Source organism: Epinephelus moara, chromosome 14 (genome assembly GCF_006386435.1).
Source record: "Epinephelus moara isolate mb chromosome 14, YSFRI_EMoa_1.0, whole genome shotgun sequence".
NCBI lineage: Eukaryota > Metazoa > Chordata > Actinopteri > Perciformes > Serranidae > Epinephelus > Epinephelus moara.
This window is the reverse complement of record NC_065519.1, coordinates 6,676,642-6,695,358: the sequence shown is the minus strand read 5'-3', so window position 1 is coordinate 6,695,358 and position 18,717 is coordinate 6,676,642. Positions and strand designations below refer to the sequence as shown.

Below are 18,717 nucleotides of genomic sequence, written 5' to 3'. Positions count from 1 at the left end.
TCTGGCTTCCTGTGTGTGCTCTCGGCCCTAAGCCCACCGGTTCCTCCTGAAGATTAAAAGCTTTAAATACAGAGAACAAATACACAGTTTATGTTTTAATAAAGGTCAGTAATTTTCCAAACAGGAGGATATAGTGCATTTTTTAGGGGAATATTTACAGTTGCGGATTAATCCACATTTGGTGCTCCAGTGAGTTTTTGGGGCAACAGGATAGCGTATGAGGGATTGAGGCAGAGTAAACCAAAAAGTGTGTTAATGGTAGGGATGTCAGTTCTGGTTAGTTTTGCTTTTGATAGCCTGATGACTATAAACCAGGTAAAGTTTCAGGAGAAAAAAAAAAAAAGCAAAATGATATGAATTCCGAGACCTTTCCTTTTCGTTGGGTGCTCCATTGACTCAGTGAGCCTTATCGCCGCATATCGAAGCATTATCCCTCTGCCCACCCTCCAGTCTCCACTAGATAGCTAGCCGCCCTACAGTTCGCAGTATCTGTGCAGGAGCTAGCCAGCGCAGCTCATTCAGCAATTGTAGTAGGTAACAATGTCCTGACCCATGGTGGTGGACGGTGTTGTTGCGGAAACATTGTGGGCACCCTCTGGTTTCCCCCCAAGTTGCCCCACTAAGTAAGCAGCTCCTGCTCAAAATCAAGGGTGCTTTCACACCTGCTCTGTTTGGGCCCAATTGAACTCAAGTTTGTTTGCCCCCTTAGTGTGGTTCGTTTGGGCAGGTGTGAACACAGCAATCACACAACCGGACCGAGACCTTCTTGAAGAGGTGGTCTCAGTCTGGTTACAACCAACTGCAGTCACATGACACATTGTTTGGGTTAAACATAAGGGGCAATGTTTAAACAGCAACGCCATCATGGGTCAGGGTGGCGTTACCAGTGGTAATTGCCAAATTAAAAACTCATTAGCTTTGCTGTGGCACAACATAATGCTGATACTACTACTAAACTGAAGGGTGGCATAATTAACCTGCAGACAGACGTGGGTAACCGCTTTTCATCTTATGTGGACACTAGTAGAGCCCTGTAAGATATATCTGGCTCTACTTGTTACATCCATTGTTGGGTTTGGTCTTTTAACAAAAAGAAAAATACAGAATAATGCAGCCTGTTCCTGGTGTGACAAAGAGAAAGTAGACTGAGAGAATGAGATTACATTTCTGTGAGGACAGTAGGAAGTCTTTCTTCCTCGACTGGTGGGGTGAGTTTAGTGTTGACCTTTCTTCCCCCACTGCCACGGAAACTATCACTATAGACTTAGGTTAACCTTGATGTGTTTTCATAACACAGCCTTATTTTTCTCTGTTGAGTGGTCCCTGTCAGCCTGTGGTAGCCCTTTCTCCTTGGACAGTCCAGGAAAACATCCTGGATGCTAATCCGTTTACTTAACACAACAAGAGGCTCAAACAAACACAGAAAACAGATTTTTTTTGTCTCTAATCGACTCCCCTTGTGCCCTTGGGATCTTTTTTCTCCATCACTATTTTACTAAATTATCCGCATGGTTTTATACTAAATTACTCTTTTCCTTTTCAGCCAGTTTGTATTTAAGACTCAAAAGACAAAAATGTGTTATAGAGAGAAGTCTCTACATTGTTAACTGCATAGTTGGAAACCATTTGCTGTTGGTGTCTCTGAAACAGAATTTGTCAAGTTGAAGGTGCAAAGTTTTGAAGATAACAGGACGATAGTAAATGTTGTTGTAGCCAATCAACACTTGATGTGAGGAATCTGAGTAAAGTTGATTCATCCAACGCCTGTACACCGCATAAATTTGCATCACAGTTGTAACGCCAGTGATCAGATCCAGATCCTCAGAGTTCATTTTGCATCTTTAATGTGCTGTTCAATGGTAAAAAAACATCAGTATCAGAGCACTTAGGTTCACTTTGACAGTTAGTTTGCTCTCTGTGCCAACTAATAAGCTGCAGTGTTATCATGTGTGATAACACACCTGCCAACAAGGAAGTTGTTGAGCTGGATCAGGTATTGTTTTAGATGCTAGTATGATAACCTAGTTTCAGGACTATGAATTCACATCCAGCAGTTGAAACAGTGAAGTGAAAGGAATTATTATTACTATTTACATGTCCTCACCTCGGCTCACTCGCCTTGGCACAAACGTGGCAGTGAAAAATACAATGACGTGCATCCCAAATGCTGCAGATTGACTGACAGCTGTCTGTTAACTATAGTTTGTCATTGTCATCGACATGCATTTTATTGTAATCCCATTTCGAGATTGTTTTATTGCCCAGCCCCAATCTTTCTCTCGTCTGTCTCTGTCTTCTCTTGTTTGTCCTTTTTTCTTTTTCTTTCCATCTGTTTTTAAATTTTTGTTTCCCCTCCCTCTTCATCTTTCTTCCACTTCTCCTTCCATGTTCTCTTGTCAGTCAAATTTAGATAAATCATATCGGCATAAACGTCACATTACAGTTACATTATTGCCAAAACTAAATCACATATTCTCTCTTTGTCTTCTGGCGATGGCTCCTCTCTTCGTCTCTCTTCCCCTTCTGTGTTTTATCACTTAGTTTTCCTCCTCTTTTCACAATCTCTCTGCTGCTTTTCTCTTTTGTTAATGTCATCCCCTCTCTCTGACTTTTTCTTTCCTATGTTCTCAGTTTCACCCTCTGTCTCCGTCTGTGTCTCCGCAGGGAGGAGGGACAGTGTGTGGAGGGCATCGTGGAGATTTTCGACATGCTGCTGGCAGCCACCTCTCGGTTTCGTGAGCTGAAGCTTCAGAGGGAGGAGTACGTCTGTCTGAAGGCAATGATTCTCCTTAACTACAGTGAGTTTTGCTGACACAGACAAACCGCAGTCTTCACTTTTTTTCCCCTGTGACAAATGAGTGTGTTTGCAGCGAGCCTCTCCAATCCGTGTATCAGAATGTGTTTTTGGTTCTTACATAACCCTGATAAGTGTGTTGCTCTGCGTGGCTGTGGTTGCTGACATTGTGATCTGGAACTGAGTGGGTCAATGACACCTGTTACATATCTGACCCACATGATGGAACAGATCTGAGCAGGGAAAAAAACAGACTGAACATCATTATTTAGTTTAAAGTCGTTTCCATTTGATTGTCTTATTCAACTAATGTCTTATAGATGTGGTGCAAAGTTAACCCATAAACTACAAAGCTGGGCTGCAGATGGCCCCACCATATTGCCTTTGATGCAACACACAACATTTTTACTCATAACTCCTCAACCTCTGAAGCCCAGTTCAGACCAAAGATTCGCAATGAAAAGAAACCGTTTAAGAGCGTTGCAGAGAAAAGTTGCAGCGGTGTGAACTGGCCGGTCTGAGCTCGGCTGATGGTGTCACCTGCAACTCTGCTGGTCAAATCACTGGTGGCTGGTTTTAGAACGTAAGGCACGTCACCTGTTTCTACAGCCAGTCGGCTTGTAGTGAAGTCTGCTGGTCAAGTCAAAATGACGGCAGTGCGTTTGCTTGCTGCGGCAGGTGCTCTGTCCCCGCTGAGCCCTATGTTTCTGTCCTCATGGTGTGCCGGTGTCAGATGGTGACTAAAGCCTAGTTCACATTACACGATTTTCACCCCGATTTTGACGTCGCAGAGGATCTTGAAAGCCACTTTTGGTCAGAGGTGAGTCGGCAGATAGTCTGCCACTACGAGTCCTCATGTGTGAACAAGCCTACGAGCAAGTTGCCCCCTCGTCTGCGACTGGGACTGGATATCTGGCATGCTAGAAAACTTGAGACGACTGACAAAGAGCAGCACGCAGGAGGATGAAAGAAATGTGAAGAGGACGAGCCGGCAAGCAACAACAACAATGGCGGCGTCCACAGCAGAGCAGGGCGCAAACGACCTGCACACCTCCAAGCTGTCGGACATCCCTGTTGACAAGTAAAGTTTAGCTCCGGGGAACTTCATAATATCCTGTTTTGTTCAGGCGTGACAAAACCTAGTTTGGTGACGTCACTGCATAATCTGGGCTCTGTTGGTGAGGGCTCGGTGGAGAAATCTTGTGGTGTGCACACAGGTCGTAAGACAGTTGGCGAGATTCCCGTTGACAGAAACCCACGTTGCCAAGTATGAACACTTGAAAGATTACAATAGTCTCTGCGACTCAAGACTGGTCGGCCAGTCGTGTAATGTGAACTCGCCTTAACTGACTCGCTGACTAAGTAATTGGCGCTGGTTATTTATATTATTGTGGTGTATTTATTATGAACACAGTCCATCTGATGCTCGTTTTGTTTCTGTTTTCCGCTGTTTCATCACTACAAATGCAGCTGTAGCCAGTATCTCACTATCACTATCCTCATTCATATTTTAAGAAGCTACAAATTATATTCAGCCAGAAAATAAACCTGAAAAGCTGCAAATCAGAACAGAAGTACAGAGAGTTGTTGCATAGAGATGATACACCATCTCATTTAGTTGTATTGGTGTGAACAGGCAGGTTTTTAGAACGTTGTAGAACAGTGCATTGCAAGAAGTTGCCTGTTTCATCTTGTCTCGTCGTGAATCTTTGGTCGGAGCTGGGCTTGAGGAAAAGAAGACAAAAAGGATTTCAGATTGTATACAGTTGTCACAGATTTGGTTGTAAGACACTGAAAGAAGTTATGCCTCTTTTTGACACCCCACTTTATAATCCACAAATAAATTTATTTGTGGGAAACCCTGCATTGCTTACAGGTGGCATTACATCAACATGTTAGATTTAAATGACCATGGTGGTTGATACACTGATACAAAGCCTTCGTATTCCTTTTTCAGTTAGTTAAAGTCTAGTGTAAGTAATGGAGAACCTCAAAATAAAAACCATTTTGCAAGTTTGGTGCTCCAGGGTTTCTCTACACGAGTCCTTGGATGTGGTTTTATTAAAAGTCTAGGTGATCCTCCCACAGAAGTCAGATTGGCAGAACTTTCGGCTCGTTTGAAGAAGGCTTTGGATGAAATGACCTGTGGAGATGGACTTTATTGGCGCGACGCTTTTGTTTTTTAACCTTTCACATGTTCCCGGCGGTCACCGCGTCCTCTCCCAGCACCGCCCGTAATCACTGTACAGGTTTCACTGAGGTGAGCGACCTCTCTGCGTGTCCTAACAGAGTTTAACACAGTTCCTCCCTCACAGACGCACGCAGGGTCCCTGCCAGACTCTGTTCTCTCTGTTGACTCTGCTCCTCTGCAGCTGGGGTAAAAAAAAGAACAGATTGTGAAAGAAGTGAAATCGAGTTTGAAAGTCAAAGAGAACAGGGAGGAATTTAAGGATTTATGTATTTGGACAGATGGAAGGTTGTGGCTCAACGGCTCAGTCTGTCCTGGTGGGTGGACAGCTTAAACTTTCTGCTGCCCTTTAGTCTTTCATCTGAAGTGTCCAAGTGGTGGTCAGTGTTATTAAATTAAAGAAATACAGCTGTTAGCATGTGATTGATTGTTGGTTGTGTGAATGTCACAGCTTGGATTGAAACACAGATGGGGTTGTACCATTTATAATCTTACGGTTTTCAGTCTTATCACATGCACGGCGTCCAGAGCCAGACAGGAAGATGTCAGCAAGCACAATTTAAGTTTCTGGTTACTGTTAAGAGTTGTTACTTTGACCCAGAGTATAAAAAATACTGTCTTTACTTTGATTAACCATGTTTAGTCAAAGACGGTAGCTGCCAGTCAAACCTGTGGACTTCTCCACCTGTGGATCAGAATACACAAGTGTTTTATTCAAAGTCAAACCTGTAGCTAAGTGCAGTGTTTGGAAGATGAACGAAAACAGCCGTGTTGATTAAAATAAAGGCCACTCTTAAGTGTAAACTGAATTTGGATTTGGAGAATGTCATTGATTCTCTAACTTTGTTCTGCTGTGAAAGATGGGGATATTAGCTGAGCGGTGAAGTCTGTTGGTTCTGATGTGTCTAATTGTGCTTTCACATTTAACCAGTTTTAGTTTGGTTCAAACGAAACGTCTGTTGGCCATGGTAGTGCAGTTCATTTGGGCTGGTGTGAAAGCTGTCAGTGGAACCCTGGACCCGCACTGGGCCATTGGTGAGCATCTGCCACCCTCGTGTGTGTCATGCACCGATGACCCACGTCGGCCCCGTAGGCTTTTTTTTTTGGGGCCGACTCAACATGTGAACCCCAGACCAAACTACGAATCCGAGAGGACTCTGTGGTTTGAAAGCAGACAACAGGATTTTATGATAGCAGATAAGTCGTTTGAGCATGTTACAACCCAGCTTGTAAAGAGAAAGGGAGGCGACATTAAACCAGATTTTCTTTTCTTCTTTTCAGCAAAATAAAGTTATTTATTAACGGAGTGTGAACATTTTGTACAAACAAAAACGTGAGTCAGACTACAAAGGCGAAGGGCTTGTAAAAGTTACTAATCTGACCTAAAGAAAACCAGAAACGAAAATAAAAAAATCTGTTTATCCTAATTTACCAGGTGGAAAACAAAAAACGGATGAAACACCAACCCTTTACCTAGTGTTTTTAACAGGAGAAATAATGCTGCATATGTGCCTGCATTCATTCATTCATTTTCCATAACCGCTTATCCCATCAGGGGTTGCAGGGGGGCTGGAGCCTATCCCAGCTGACACTGGGCGAGATGTAAATATTACAGTACTAAGAGGAGATATCCTGCCATTATGTCAGATCTTAACTATAGGAACAGGTTAACATGTCAGTGCAGGTTAAAAGCTGTTGAAACTGCTGTGCTTGTACTCAACTGTGTGTTTGTCAGTTCATTAAAAGTTCGTGTCAGATCACACAGTAGGGAGTCCTGAATCGTTAAGGGTTTTGCCCTGATGAAGACGGTCTAGTCGAAACGTTGGTACTTGAATAACAGAAAATATTTTTGCATCGAGTCTTAGAGTGTGCGCCTGACATCTTTTTTCAAATTTGTATTTTTTCGTCAACGGTCAGCACCTCTCCCACCTTGGTGTGCGCTCCTCCTCGCTCTCTACCTCTGATGTAAAAATGACACGTGTGAGTCTGCTAAAATGTTGCTGTGCTGTGTGTTGCAGATCTGTGTACGAGCCCCCCCCAGACAGCCGAGGAGCTGGAGAGCAGGAACAAGCTGCTGCGTTTGCTGGACTCCGTGATCGATGCTCTGGTCTGGGCCATTTCCAAACTGGGCCTGTCGACCCAGCAGCAGACTCTGCGCCTTGGACACCTCACCATGCTGCTCTCCCACATCCGCCACGTCAGGTACAGCCAGAGACGGCAGGAAACAGTCAATCCGCAGCAGAGTCCAGAGGGGGGAATCGAAAAAGCACACATACTTTGAGACGTTTAAACACTGGCCAGCTTTATGTCTGTTTTATTAGTTCACTCTCACAAATGCATTCGTACCTCAGTGCTCAACAGATTTAATTAATCACATACAGACACAACATTTTAGACTTTCCAAAAAGCCAATAAAAACATCCTTGTTGCAGTTGATAGTGATGGTAATAAAACTTTATTTATACTGAACTTTTCATACAAGAAATGTAGTCAGTGTGTTTTTTAGCTTAAGTTAAAGAGAAATGTGACACTTAAACACTAATTAAAAAATAAATAACTCAGCTTTATGAAGCTATATAGACAAGACAAATAATATTCATTTTGGGAATTATTATGGAATTGGTTTTAGAAGCTTTTATGAACCCCCAAAGGGTTAAAATTTGGAGACCACGAAGGAGCGTACCATCCTGTCAAATCTGTATCTAATTTTGGGGGGATTTTCATTCTTAATAAAATGTTTTCACGTGATTATGCCAGGAGGGGATCGTGTGTTTGGTCGTGTTTGTGCATGTGTTGGGTGCGTGCATGGATGCAGGTGTGTGAGTGTGTTTGTCTGTCCATAGCTAATCTTGCAAAGAACTGGACCAATCAGCCTAATAATTGGTGTGCACATATGTGATTGTATGCTCAAGGACGTCTCAATGGTGCAGAAATTGTCTGTGGTCAGCTGGGGTGGCTGCCTGGCGGAGCTCTGGACTCTGAGTGCACTTTTCTAGTTAATAAGGAAACCTCTCAGGTTGATAAATTCCCTTTTAAAAGTTAGATTTTATAATAAAAAATTCATGGATATGAGTTTCCTCCAGGTGCTCCAGCTTCCTCCCACAGTCCAAAGACATGCAGGTTAATTGGTGACTCTAAATTGTCTGTAGGTGTGAATGTGAGTGTGAATGGTTGTCTGTCTCTATGTGTCAGCCCTGTGATAGTCTGGTGACCTGTCCAGGGTGTACCCCGCCTCTCGCCCAATGTCAGCTGGGATAGGCTCCATCCCCCCATTACCCTCAAGAGGATAAGCAGTTAGAAAATGGATGGATGGATGTACAATGTTAACAGGCAGACTGTTTGTCAATTAACATCAATATTCCAAGATGCAGAACAAAGCAGGAGGCAACTGCAAACAACACTGACCCACATATTGGGACATGGTAGCTTCTACAAAACACACGTGTACACAGTCACAGTTACTATTGCTACAGAGCACCCAGCTCATCTACAGTGTATCAGCTGTTTCCCAACTCCTCCACATCCTTCCTGAGATACTAAAATAACGCCGCAAGTTAGAAACACAAACCACAGCTCTGAGACTTGTGATCCACTCTGTCTGCTCACTCAGGGTCTCTTTGGTCTTCTCTTCCTCTGCAGTAACAAAGGCATGGACCATCTGTCCTCTATGAAGAGGAAGAACGTGGTGCTGGTGTACAACCTCCTCCTGGAGATGCTGGACTCCAGCACGTTCAGCAGCAGTAGCAGTAGTCAACCGTCATCCTCGCCAAGTTCTGAATCTTACCCTGACCAGCACCAGCACCATTTTCCCCAACCCCCGTCTCACCTGCAGCCGGGCTCAGAGCAGACCCTTGCTGACCACACCACTGTGCCTCCACATGGACCTGCCGAATCCCAGATGCTTGACAGACACCTGCAGACTCTGCCCCTCCAGTCCTCTCCTCCTTTTCAGAATTTAGTGGCGGCTCACATGGACAGCAACGAGTAAGTCACAGCGGTGGAGGGAAAACTTTGATCTTTAGTTAAACTTAAATGGTAATGCCACCAAGGAAATTGTGTGACCAGTGAAGGTGAATTTACTTGATGAAAATGTAAAAGTTATTCAAGTAATTTTCATAAAGTTTCATAGTGAAGAGAAGAAATTTGGTGTGAGGTAAAAACTCACATCAACAGTTTTCATGCTGTCGGTACAGTTGAAAGGAAAAGATTTACTTGAGTAAATGTACTCATCTGCTTCACCTCTGGTAAATAACTGTAATAACTTTCCCTCACAGTTACAGCCATCCGAGCGCTGGTCAGTGGATACAGGAGACGCAGGTCCATCAGTGGAACCAGTAGACTACATCATGGCTGATCGAGTTGCCATGGAAACTGCCTGAGAAGGGTGACAGGACTAAAAAAAGACTAAACTGAGACTGAACCCTTAATGGCTCTCCGTCCCCCAAAGATCGAGAAGAGGAAGAAAAACACAAAAAAAAGGATTTTAAAAAGTGCTTTTGTGAGGTAACGTTTTTTTCTCCTGTCGAGATGTTTTTAGTCTTTGAAAAAAAAAGTTTTGATCGAATGTATATTTTGCGTGCGTTAATATTTCTTGTGAATGTGCACTACAGTCGGTGTTCACGAGGACATCGCTGAACCTCTGCCAGTCAGTTCGAGCTCTTTTTTGATATACTGTATTTGTATCTCGTTTTTCACCTTGGTGTAACGTCAGAACAAACTACGATCTGCAGTGACTCACAGAAAGGTGCATGTAGTCAACACGGTTCACGTCCATTCTCATAAGGGTTGTTGGTCATACAGCTAAAAGAAAAAAGGGGGCGGTGTTTTCTATCACTGTGGTGTTTTTCTCCTTCACTACTTCTGTGTACTTTGGTGTTTTAATCTGTGCCTGTTCATCCAGGATTTTTCTACTCTCTTTGTACAAACACGATGACTGTTAACACTAGCTTTCTTCTCTGTACATCTGGTTAAACTAAGGCTGGATTTACACACTGCATGTGTGGCACAGATTTAATCTAGGAAACACACCTCACCTGTTGGTTTGTGGACTGCTCTGAAGCCTCAGTTTGGCATTTTGGATGAGCACCTACACCATTATCTGTATCTGTTCCACAGACTAAATTATCTGTATCCATTAGGGTTGTCACGATACTAAAATTTCAAACTCGATATCGATACCCAGGAAAATATTCAATACTCGATACCATTTTCGATACAGCAGCAAAAAATTAAGAGGCATGTCATTTTTTAAATAAAGATCAGAACAGTAACATCAATGATAACAACAAAAAATCCTCCCAAAATAAATAACAACCAGAAACAAGATCTGTCCATACAAATGTATTTATCTACAGCCCTGTTTATTTTCTGTGCTTCTGGTGAATTGGCACCATATTTTCATTGCTGATCAAATAGAGTTGGTAGTTTAGGCTGAGGATGCTCCTGTTTCTACCTCACTATGTGATCAGAGAACCAGGGGTTACGGGAGAAACCAAACGGTGATCAGAGAACCAGGGGTTACGGGAGAAACCAAACGTTTTTCAGCTTCAATCTGTGACATTACAGTTGACATAACTTTTCAGACACACATAATTGTGTTGTCCTGTTAAACTAACATTGTCTATTAATGTTACAGATGGGCATGACTGATAAAGTTTTCTGCTTAGCTCCCACATTAACGTTAGAAGTTATATTTTAGTTTGATGCTGGCGACACCAGCTGCTCAGCTGCTAGTGAGGGGAGGGGCTGTACCTGCCGTCTGCAGCGTGTATCATTTTTGACCAAAACTGGCTGCTCTGATCCTCCTGCAGCCGCTACTTCATTACTAATTATTTATTAGAAAACTACTTACAGAACAAACACAGGATTGAGCTACCCATATAAGGATTTTCCTTCATCACTGGTGCAGATATTGACACATTTTATGTACTCGTAGAAAGTACATTATCTGTACCGGATTCACCAAAAAATTTGTTTAATTTTTTCTCTTAAACCCCTGGCACCAGCAAAACTGAACAAAGTCTAATTTAACTTGACAGACTTCGGTTGATGACAGGCTAAACTCTTAAAAGGTGAATAAAAGTTATCATGTAAATATATCGAACAGATAACAGTACGTTATATTTCGTGCCACAACATCAGCATTACCTTCCACATAATGATTTGTTACTTTTGACCCTGCACGCCCTGCTCTTACGCATTCTCCCTCTCAAACACATCAGCCCGTCCGCGTCTGTCGTTTTTCCAGTCTACTTAACATGAAACCGACTGTGTTCCCATGGTAACTGGAAAATATGACACCTACAGTAGCTTATAAAATAGCTGTGTGAGGCACTGAATTTGATAAATTTAGTGTTTTTTTAGACCACAAATTAGATAAGAATTAGCTCGTTAGCACACCCCATGGAACTCTACCAGCAGCAGCACTGGGTCAAACTTGTGTAACAGCAGCAACAGAAAGTTTGCTGATCAAGCACACAGCACCAACCATCAACCCAGTCAGCATGGAGACATCTGAAGTGGTGTTTTGAACATACCTACCAAAATTTACGTGAATCGGCCAGATGGTGGAGCTGTAAGGCTGACGTTGGAAAGGCTACGCCCCTCACTCATTTAGCCCGAATAATTTTAAATGTGACACACACGTCCAGCTTAATAGCTCTACAAAAATGCCTCTTGGACTATTGGATGTTCCGCCGTATCAGTCCGCACCATATATCTTTTGGTGAATATACAACTTTCTATTACAAATAAGCAAGATCGATCAAATGATGAAAGATCGCCATTAATGACAAACCTTGGCAAGGGTAGGACTTGGCAGGAAATAGGCCATAACTTGAGTGTCCTTTGAGCAGTCCAGATTAAACGAATTAGCAGCTTTGCTACAATCCGGCATGTTTACAGAGATGTTTGATCAATGTTCATTAATGTGCACTGTCCCTATCCAAATAAAGTAAACTAAACTAAACGTGATGGACACCTCAAGTACTAACATCTGAACGTACAGACCGAGTTTCGTTCATTTCTGATAAAAGGGGGCGAGTGGTGAGATTTTTTGTGCTGTTATTAAAATGCTGCTTACATTGTAATGGTGGGACAAGTTTGTGATTGGTCTGACTCCTTCTTTAGACATATAAAAAAGCAGAACTTATTTTGCTCAGCCTTGTGAAGCTAAAAACCTGCTTCCTTCTGTTGGCTGAAAGGGTTTGAACCCTTGGATTGACGCTTGCGGCTATATTATTAGTTGTTGCTATTATTATTGAATCCAAAGTACTTACAGATTTTCTCTGAACATTCCCTTTTTGTTTTAGGAATTAGATTTGCATATTGGAAGTTTTGTTTTTACCCTATTTAACGTAAGTAAGTAAGTAAGTAAGTACATTTATTTATATAGCACTTCTCACAGAGAGGACTCACAAAGTGCTTCACAAGATAAAATACAAAAAATACAATAACAGAAACAATGCAAAATACACAAAAACAAATAAAAAGTAAGTGCAGCGAAATACAGAGATGATACAATGGACAGTTAATGGAACGCAAGCCTAAACAGATGTGTTTTTAACTGCTTTTTAAAAATGTCCATGGAAGAGGCCGCTCTCAGCTCATGAGGTAGTGCATTCCACCATTTTGGTGCAACAGCCTTAAAGGCTCTATCACCTTTCGTCTTTAATCTTGTGTGAGGGACAGTAAGTAGGTGGCCTTCAGCGGACCGCAGTGACCTGACAGGACAGTGAAAGGACACCAGATCCGTCAAGTATGCAGGTGCTTGACCATGGAGGGCTCTGTAAGTGATGGTTAGAATCTTGTGCTGGATCCTGAAATTAACAGGGAGCCAGTGCAGGGATGCCAGGACTGGAGTGATGTGAGTGAACTTATGAGATCTGGACAGAAGCCTGGCGGCAGCGTTCTGGACTAGTTGGAGGCGGTCTAATGAAGTTTTATTGAGACAGGTGAAAAGAGAATTACAGTAATCCAGACGTGAGGAAATAAAAGCATGGATGATCATTTCTAGCTCGGAATAAGTTAACATGGATCTGAGTTTGGAAATGTTTTTGAGGTGGAAAAAGCAGGAGCGAGTGACAGTTTTGATGTGGTCATCGAAGAGCATGGCCTGATCAAATGTGACCCCAAGGTTTCTCAACTTGGGGCGCACATTTGCACTGAGGGACCCTAAGCAGCTGGCCACTTTAGATGCTGAGGCGTCAGGTGCAATAATTAAAATCTCAGTTTTAGCTGCGTTCAACTGAAGGGAGTTAGAAGACATCCAGTCCTTAATTACATTCATACAATCGTACAGTGAGTCAATTCCATCGGTCCTATCAGGGTTAAAAGAAAAATATAACTGGAGGTCATCTGCATACATATGGTATGAGATACCTTCAAAATTGCTGATGACATCTCTGAGAGGGAGCATGTATAGCGTAAAGAGGATAGGCCCAAGCACTGAACCTTGGGGCACCCCGCAAGAAAGGGGGGCAAACTCTGATTTATGAGGGCCAACAGCCACAGAAAAGGATCGATCAGACAGATAGGATTTAAACCAATGAAGAGCGGTCCCTGAGATTCCTACCCTGTCCCTCAGCCTGTCTAAAAGGATGTGGTGATCAACAGTGTCAAAGGCTGCACTGAGATCAAGCAGAACCAGGATAGTGGATTTACCGGCATCGGAGGCCATCATGATGTCATTGGAGACCCTGAGAAGAGCAGTTTCTGTGGAATGTAACTGACGATAACCGGACTGAAATTTATCTAAGATATTGTAACTGTTCAACGCTGTCACTAACTGGTTTGCAACTGCTTTTTCTAGAATCTTAGATACAAAGGGCAGCTTGGAAATGGGCCGGTAGTTACTAAGAACATCGGGGTCCAGATTGGGCTTTTTGAGAAGCGGCTGAACAACCGCTTGCTTGAAATGGGACGGGACACGACCAGAAACCAGTGAGCTATTGATTATGGAGAGCAGAGATGGACCAATAGTGCTGAAAACATTTTTCAGCAAAGTTGTGGGCAGGATATCCAGCGGACTAGAAGAGATCTTCATAGTGCACACAAGATCTGCTAAGTCTTGTAAGGAGACAGGTGAGAAATTGTCAATAATTGACTGTTTGGGAGGATCAGGAAGGGAGGAGGAGGAGGGTGTTATACTGGCCTTGACACTGGCAACCTTATTCACAAAATACATTAAAAAATTGCTACAGTCCTCAACCTAATTAAACATGATGAAATTATCAGTGTCCTTCACATTGATTTATGCACTTCCCCAAATGGATACCACATGAACAAAGAGCTGAATATAAGCATGAGTCCAGAACTGGCTTGTTTTGTTGTTCTTGGCTTCACAGACACCAGAAACTGTTGGCTTAAACTTTCTGTCCTCTTACACGTTTAAAGCCTCGTGTTTTATTTGCTATAGTGGTTTTGATTATGTTCTCATTAACCACACCACTGTTCTCCTGGAGGAAGAAACCAGTCACTTCTTTTGCACCATCCAAGTTTGAATCGCTTTGTTTTGATTGGGCCAAACAAACTGAAAGAGTCGATCCTTCACAAAATTGGATTTGTCCCCCAAACGCATCATTTAGGTCCTTTTTGGACGTCTCCTCGAGAGCTGTACCACTTTTCTGCCAATGTAAATCCAGCCTCAGTGCCAGAATGTCCTACTACTGCTGATAGACAGATACATGTTCACTATCCTTTCTTTCCTGATGTCTGTAGCTTGTACATGCATGCACACACACACACATTCATATCTTGTGTAAGTTTCTGCCTGTCCGTTCTGAGCCTGGGTCTTCCTCTAACCCAGCGATACCGTAAACACACAACCACAAATCATGGCAAACACAGTTTATTGTCAGTCAAAAAAAAGGACAATCTATACATCCCATAAATAAGAGTTCACAAAATAAATCAAACTTTACACACTGTTTGTTGTTTGTTTCTGTTCTGCTGAGTGTGAGGTGAGGCTGAGAGTATGTACAAATCAGGATCAAACACTGAAGTTCAAATCAAATCACACACACTTTTTAACATTTAGGATCCATAATAATAACATTTAATGATCTTTGATTGTGCATGTACACAGCTACATTCAATGCCCAAAGGATCACTTACATTCATGTTCTACTCCAAGTCTGACTCGTGAGGTTTTGACACCGGTCCTTCAACTGCATGACTCAAGAGTTTTAAAGCAGCGTTCAGGTAAATCACTCATTTACTTTATAGTATAAACCAAAAGCTGTACTTTTAAATGTCAGGTTTTGTTTTAACCTGTTGGATGTGTCATGTCTGCAGGGCTTTACTCCACGGGGCTCGGAGGACTTGGGACAGCGTTGGGTAAGTTCTAAACTTATAAACTTTGTAAAGGGGTAAAGTATAGATCATTTAACATAAGATGACTCAGCCATTTAGTTGTTAATGTCTCAACACAGGACTTATTATCAAATCTCAACACAGATGAACCTCTCTTTAGAACGTAGATAATACTTTTGATATTACAATGAATGAACTGCAACTTAAACGCACTGAGGATCAACTCCTAACTCTAGAGCTGTACTGAACTTTAAGCCTGTTATAGATAACCGTTTTGGTTTTATAGCTGCAGAAAGATCAGTTGGCTGAATCTGTGTCTGTTGGATGTGTTAGGGCCCTGACACACCGAGCCGTCGGGTGATGCTGGTGAGCGTCTTTCCCTTGGTTTTGTGCTGTGTCCTGTACTGTTGGCACTAGTTGGCCCTTGTCTTCTGTTGTTCGGACGCTTCAGCGCGTTGAAATGTTGCCGCGTCCTGTGGAGCCTGTCGGTGAGTGAAATCACTGTTTGTTTTCCTCACTTCTGTTTCACTTCCGAGCTGAACCACCAATCAAAGGACTAAAGTCCGGAGGGTGTAAGATCGACTTGCTATTTTTGGTACGATTTTTTTTTTTTTTAAACTGTTGAGCTTTTCAGCAGAAATGGTTTGTACTTGTTTGTGTTTGTTTGCTAGCACACAGTAAATAGCCTTTGCTCTGTCAGCATCAGGTTGTGTTGTTAATATGCTAACTGGCTAACTAGCATGTTGAGTCCGTCCTGTCCAGGCCTCCTGGAAGTGCCCCAGTCTTTGAAGCCAATTTTCATAATGGCCAAACCACATAACTACAACTTCTGGGTCCGTCACATGGTGCCATGGGACTCAAATAGACTTTTCCAAATGACAGGAAAGAGACAGTTGTAAATCAGTGGATACATTATTTTTAGAGAGTCACAGCCCCCGTGAAGTGGCTCAGGATTTGATCCATTCCGTCCAATTTCATTTCTAAAGTGTAAAAGAGACGCATGATTAAATATTTGTCACCATTCAAGTTAGCAGAGCGCTAAATCTGAAGGTAACTGCTCGGCCGCCGCAAGTCTCTAGTGTGCTTGCTCTGTGGGCCCCACAGTATGGAGATCTGGGTACTTTAATACCGCAGACACTGAGCTTTTTTGGCTTCACGCGCAACTTTTAGAGAAATGAATGGGGGCCGGTCTCCAATGCTGTATCCAGTTCTCTTTATACACCCATGGTCCTGTTGGTCTTCTAGTTCCCCTTTCTGAATGACGAATACAGACTACTGCCGCCTGCCGCTATGGAGAGTTATTTCCTCTCATGCAGGTGCAAGAACGTACATGCGAGTTGGCCGTTGGTTATAGTCATTGTGGTGTGTTCAAGTGCAGCTTTGTGGCTGAGAAGCAGACGATGTGAGGTAATGGAACAGTCGGCTTTCCTCGCTACTAGCTCCTTGATGCTGGTTTGGTGTGTCTGGGCCTCATGTAGGCAGTTTGTAATGCTACCATGTTGGCTGAAAGCACTTGCTGTTGTTTTAGCTAGGTATGTTTTGACACTTTCTGCCCCCTGGTGGTCAAGAATTACATAATGCAGCTTTAAACTTAGGATCTACACCATTAATGCCAATCTTTTAGGTTCAGCGATCTGCTAAAATACGCAAACCTCCAAACCACTGGTCATAAAGTTAACACAATCATAGGAACAAATCTCAAACTGTTGCCCCGTGTTAAATTACTTTGATTATATTTCAGTGCCACACTCAAACGCAGAAACAATAATTTAGCTATTTCTTTCTCAGTAGTTTGCCCTTATATACAAAAATCATCAATAACACCATTTAAAGAACATTATCTGATAAATTTACGGTCGTTCAGTTGGCTACAGAAAGGCATGTCTGCAGATGAGTCACTGCCATCATTTAAAAAAAAACAAACATCTTACAGATCGTCGCTTCTTAAATATCTCTAAATCAACTCTTCTGTACAAAATGTGCTAACAACAAGAGGCTGCCTTCTATGAAAAACAGTACAAATAGCTGCAGTGGTAGAAAATGGCTGGTGTACTTAATTTCTGGATGCTTTGGTAAGAACTGTCGTTTATCCTTCAGATTAGATCCCACAGACTGTAGTGAAAGTACAAAAATGAAAATATACTGTAGGTATTAAAATAAATCTCGAGACCTTTTTCTCGTTGCACCGTGTGTTGGAGATGTTTGGTGGGGACGTTAGACGGTGACTCTACATATAAAAATGACAAAACTTTAAAACAAACCAGTGATATGGCTTCTTTTTGTTTAACTGTGGAACTCCACAATCAATAAATACATATTTAAATACACCAATAATATTTAGTTTAAGAAAAAAAAAAAAAAAAAAAGATGAGGCCTCCAAACCTGAAGGGTGGTGCCTCTTTGTGTGGCAGGGAGAAGGTGTCTTTGAATGTACACCTTCACACTGTGAAGGATTACAACCTCACATTTGATTAAGTCCGTCAGTCCTCCCCAGATCATGGGAACTCGCTGGGTGTCGTGGCAGTGCTCATGTGGGCGGAGGGCCGTTGGTGTAGCGCAGCATGGGGTAGAAGGAGCGGGCGAAGTTGTTAGACAGTGTACAGCTGTAGTTCTCTTCAGACAGAGGCACCAGGCAGGCCAGAACCAGCAGCATGAAGAAGAGCAGGTGTAGGGGGAAGGCAGCTCGTAGAACCCGGTAGAAGAAGGGTCTCTGTGGGGAAGAATCCCTCCTCTCCTCCCTGGATGGGAACAGATGTTATGGTTGTGGGTAAAAGATCAGTTTTGCAGTAGTTTCACATACAAAATAACGTAACTTGCAATTAAAAAAATCAAGTAATACACAAACTAAAGTTAGATTAACGTTACCTTCTTGTGGCAGGCTGTCCAACTGCAGCTGCCTGTAGACCTGCAGCCTCCTCCTAAGGAAAGAAGTCAAAGATGTTAATCACTTGTTATCACTTACTTCAACTCATTACCTCACCTCTATAACAGAAACAATAAACAAGAACAATTTTCCACTTGTCCAACACTGTGGCCGAGAGTGCTATTGAAATCATTAATTTAAGTAAAATTAGAAATACTCCGTGGCATGTTTTCTTAAGATATGTACATTTGTGTTAGAGGTTCAAATAATGTAAAGAGGGTCCAGTTTGCACATTGGGAAACTTTGGTATTTTTTTGCCATCATCATTCTATGATTTTAGACAGTATATTAGGATGACTCTTGTTCATCATTTTGGACGACATGCTATACTATGACTTTTTTCATCATTTTGGACGACATGCTATACTATGACTTTTTTTCATCATTTTGGACGACAAAATGCTATACTATGACTTTTTTTCATCATTTTGGACGACATACTACACTATGACTTTTTTTTCATCATTTTGGACGACAAAATGCTATACTATGACTTTTTTT

The 18,717-nt window shown here is 42.3% G+C and overlaps 3 protein-coding genes and 1 long non-coding RNA gene across 18 annotated transcripts in view; 2 read left to right on the top strand and 2 right to left on the bottom strand.

The window, feature by feature from the left end:
- esr2b (estrogen receptor 2b) overlaps nucleotides 1–10,482 on the top strand; it is a 49,087-nt gene extending 38,605 nt beyond the window's left edge. For all 6 annotated transcript variants that reach the window (XM_050062378.1, XM_050062374.1, XM_050062375.1 and 3 more), the window contains exons 7-10: nucleotides 2,665–2,798; nucleotides 7,001–7,184; nucleotides 8,622–8,966; nucleotides 9,257–10,482. In XM_050062378.1, coding sequence (XP_049918335.1) covers nucleotides 2,665–2,798; nucleotides 7,001–7,184; nucleotides 8,622–8,966; nucleotides 9,257–9,320 — 727 coding nt within the window. In that variant the 3' untranslated portion in view covers nucleotides 9,321–10,482. The remainder of the gene's footprint in view (nucleotides 1–2,664; nucleotides 2,799–7,000; nucleotides 7,185–8,621; nucleotides 8,967–9,256) is intronic.
- Nucleotides 10,483–12,101: 1,619 nt separating this feature from the next.
- syne2b (spectrin repeat containing, nuclear envelope 2b) overlaps nucleotides 12,102–18,717 on the bottom strand; it is a 198,402-nt gene continuing 191,786 nt past the window's right edge. For all 10 annotated transcript variants that reach the window (XM_050062363.1, XM_050062368.1, XM_050062364.1 and 7 more), the window contains 2 exons: nucleotides 18,159–18,211; nucleotides 12,102–18,031 (listed from right to left, as the gene is read on the bottom strand). In XM_050062363.1, the coding sequence (XP_049918320.1) occupies nucleotides 17,821–18,031; nucleotides 18,159–18,211 (264 nt within the window). In that variant the 3' untranslated portion in view covers nucleotides 12,102–17,820. The remainder of the gene's footprint in view (nucleotides 18,032–18,158; nucleotides 18,212–18,717) is intronic.
- LOC126401245 (uncharacterized) overlaps nucleotides 15,045–18,717 on the top strand; it is a 6,395-nt gene continuing 2,722 nt past the window's right edge. The window contains exons 1-2 of the mRNA XM_050062382.1: nucleotides 15,045–15,182; nucleotides 15,276–15,317. The gene's annotated coding sequence lies outside the window, so the exon portion shown is untranslated. The remainder of the gene's footprint in view (nucleotides 15,183–15,275; nucleotides 15,318–18,717) is intronic.
- The window catches only part of LOC126401246 (uncharacterized), a 1,034-nt gene continuing 535 nt past the window's right edge, over nucleotides 18,219–18,717 (bottom strand). Inside the window, exons 2-3 of the long non-coding RNA XR_007571052.1 lie at nucleotides 18,631–18,709; nucleotides 18,219–18,588 (exon numbers count right to left, since the gene is read on the bottom strand). This is a non-coding gene — a long non-coding RNA (uncharacterized LOC126401246). The remainder of the gene's footprint in view (nucleotides 18,589–18,630; nucleotides 18,710–18,717) is intronic.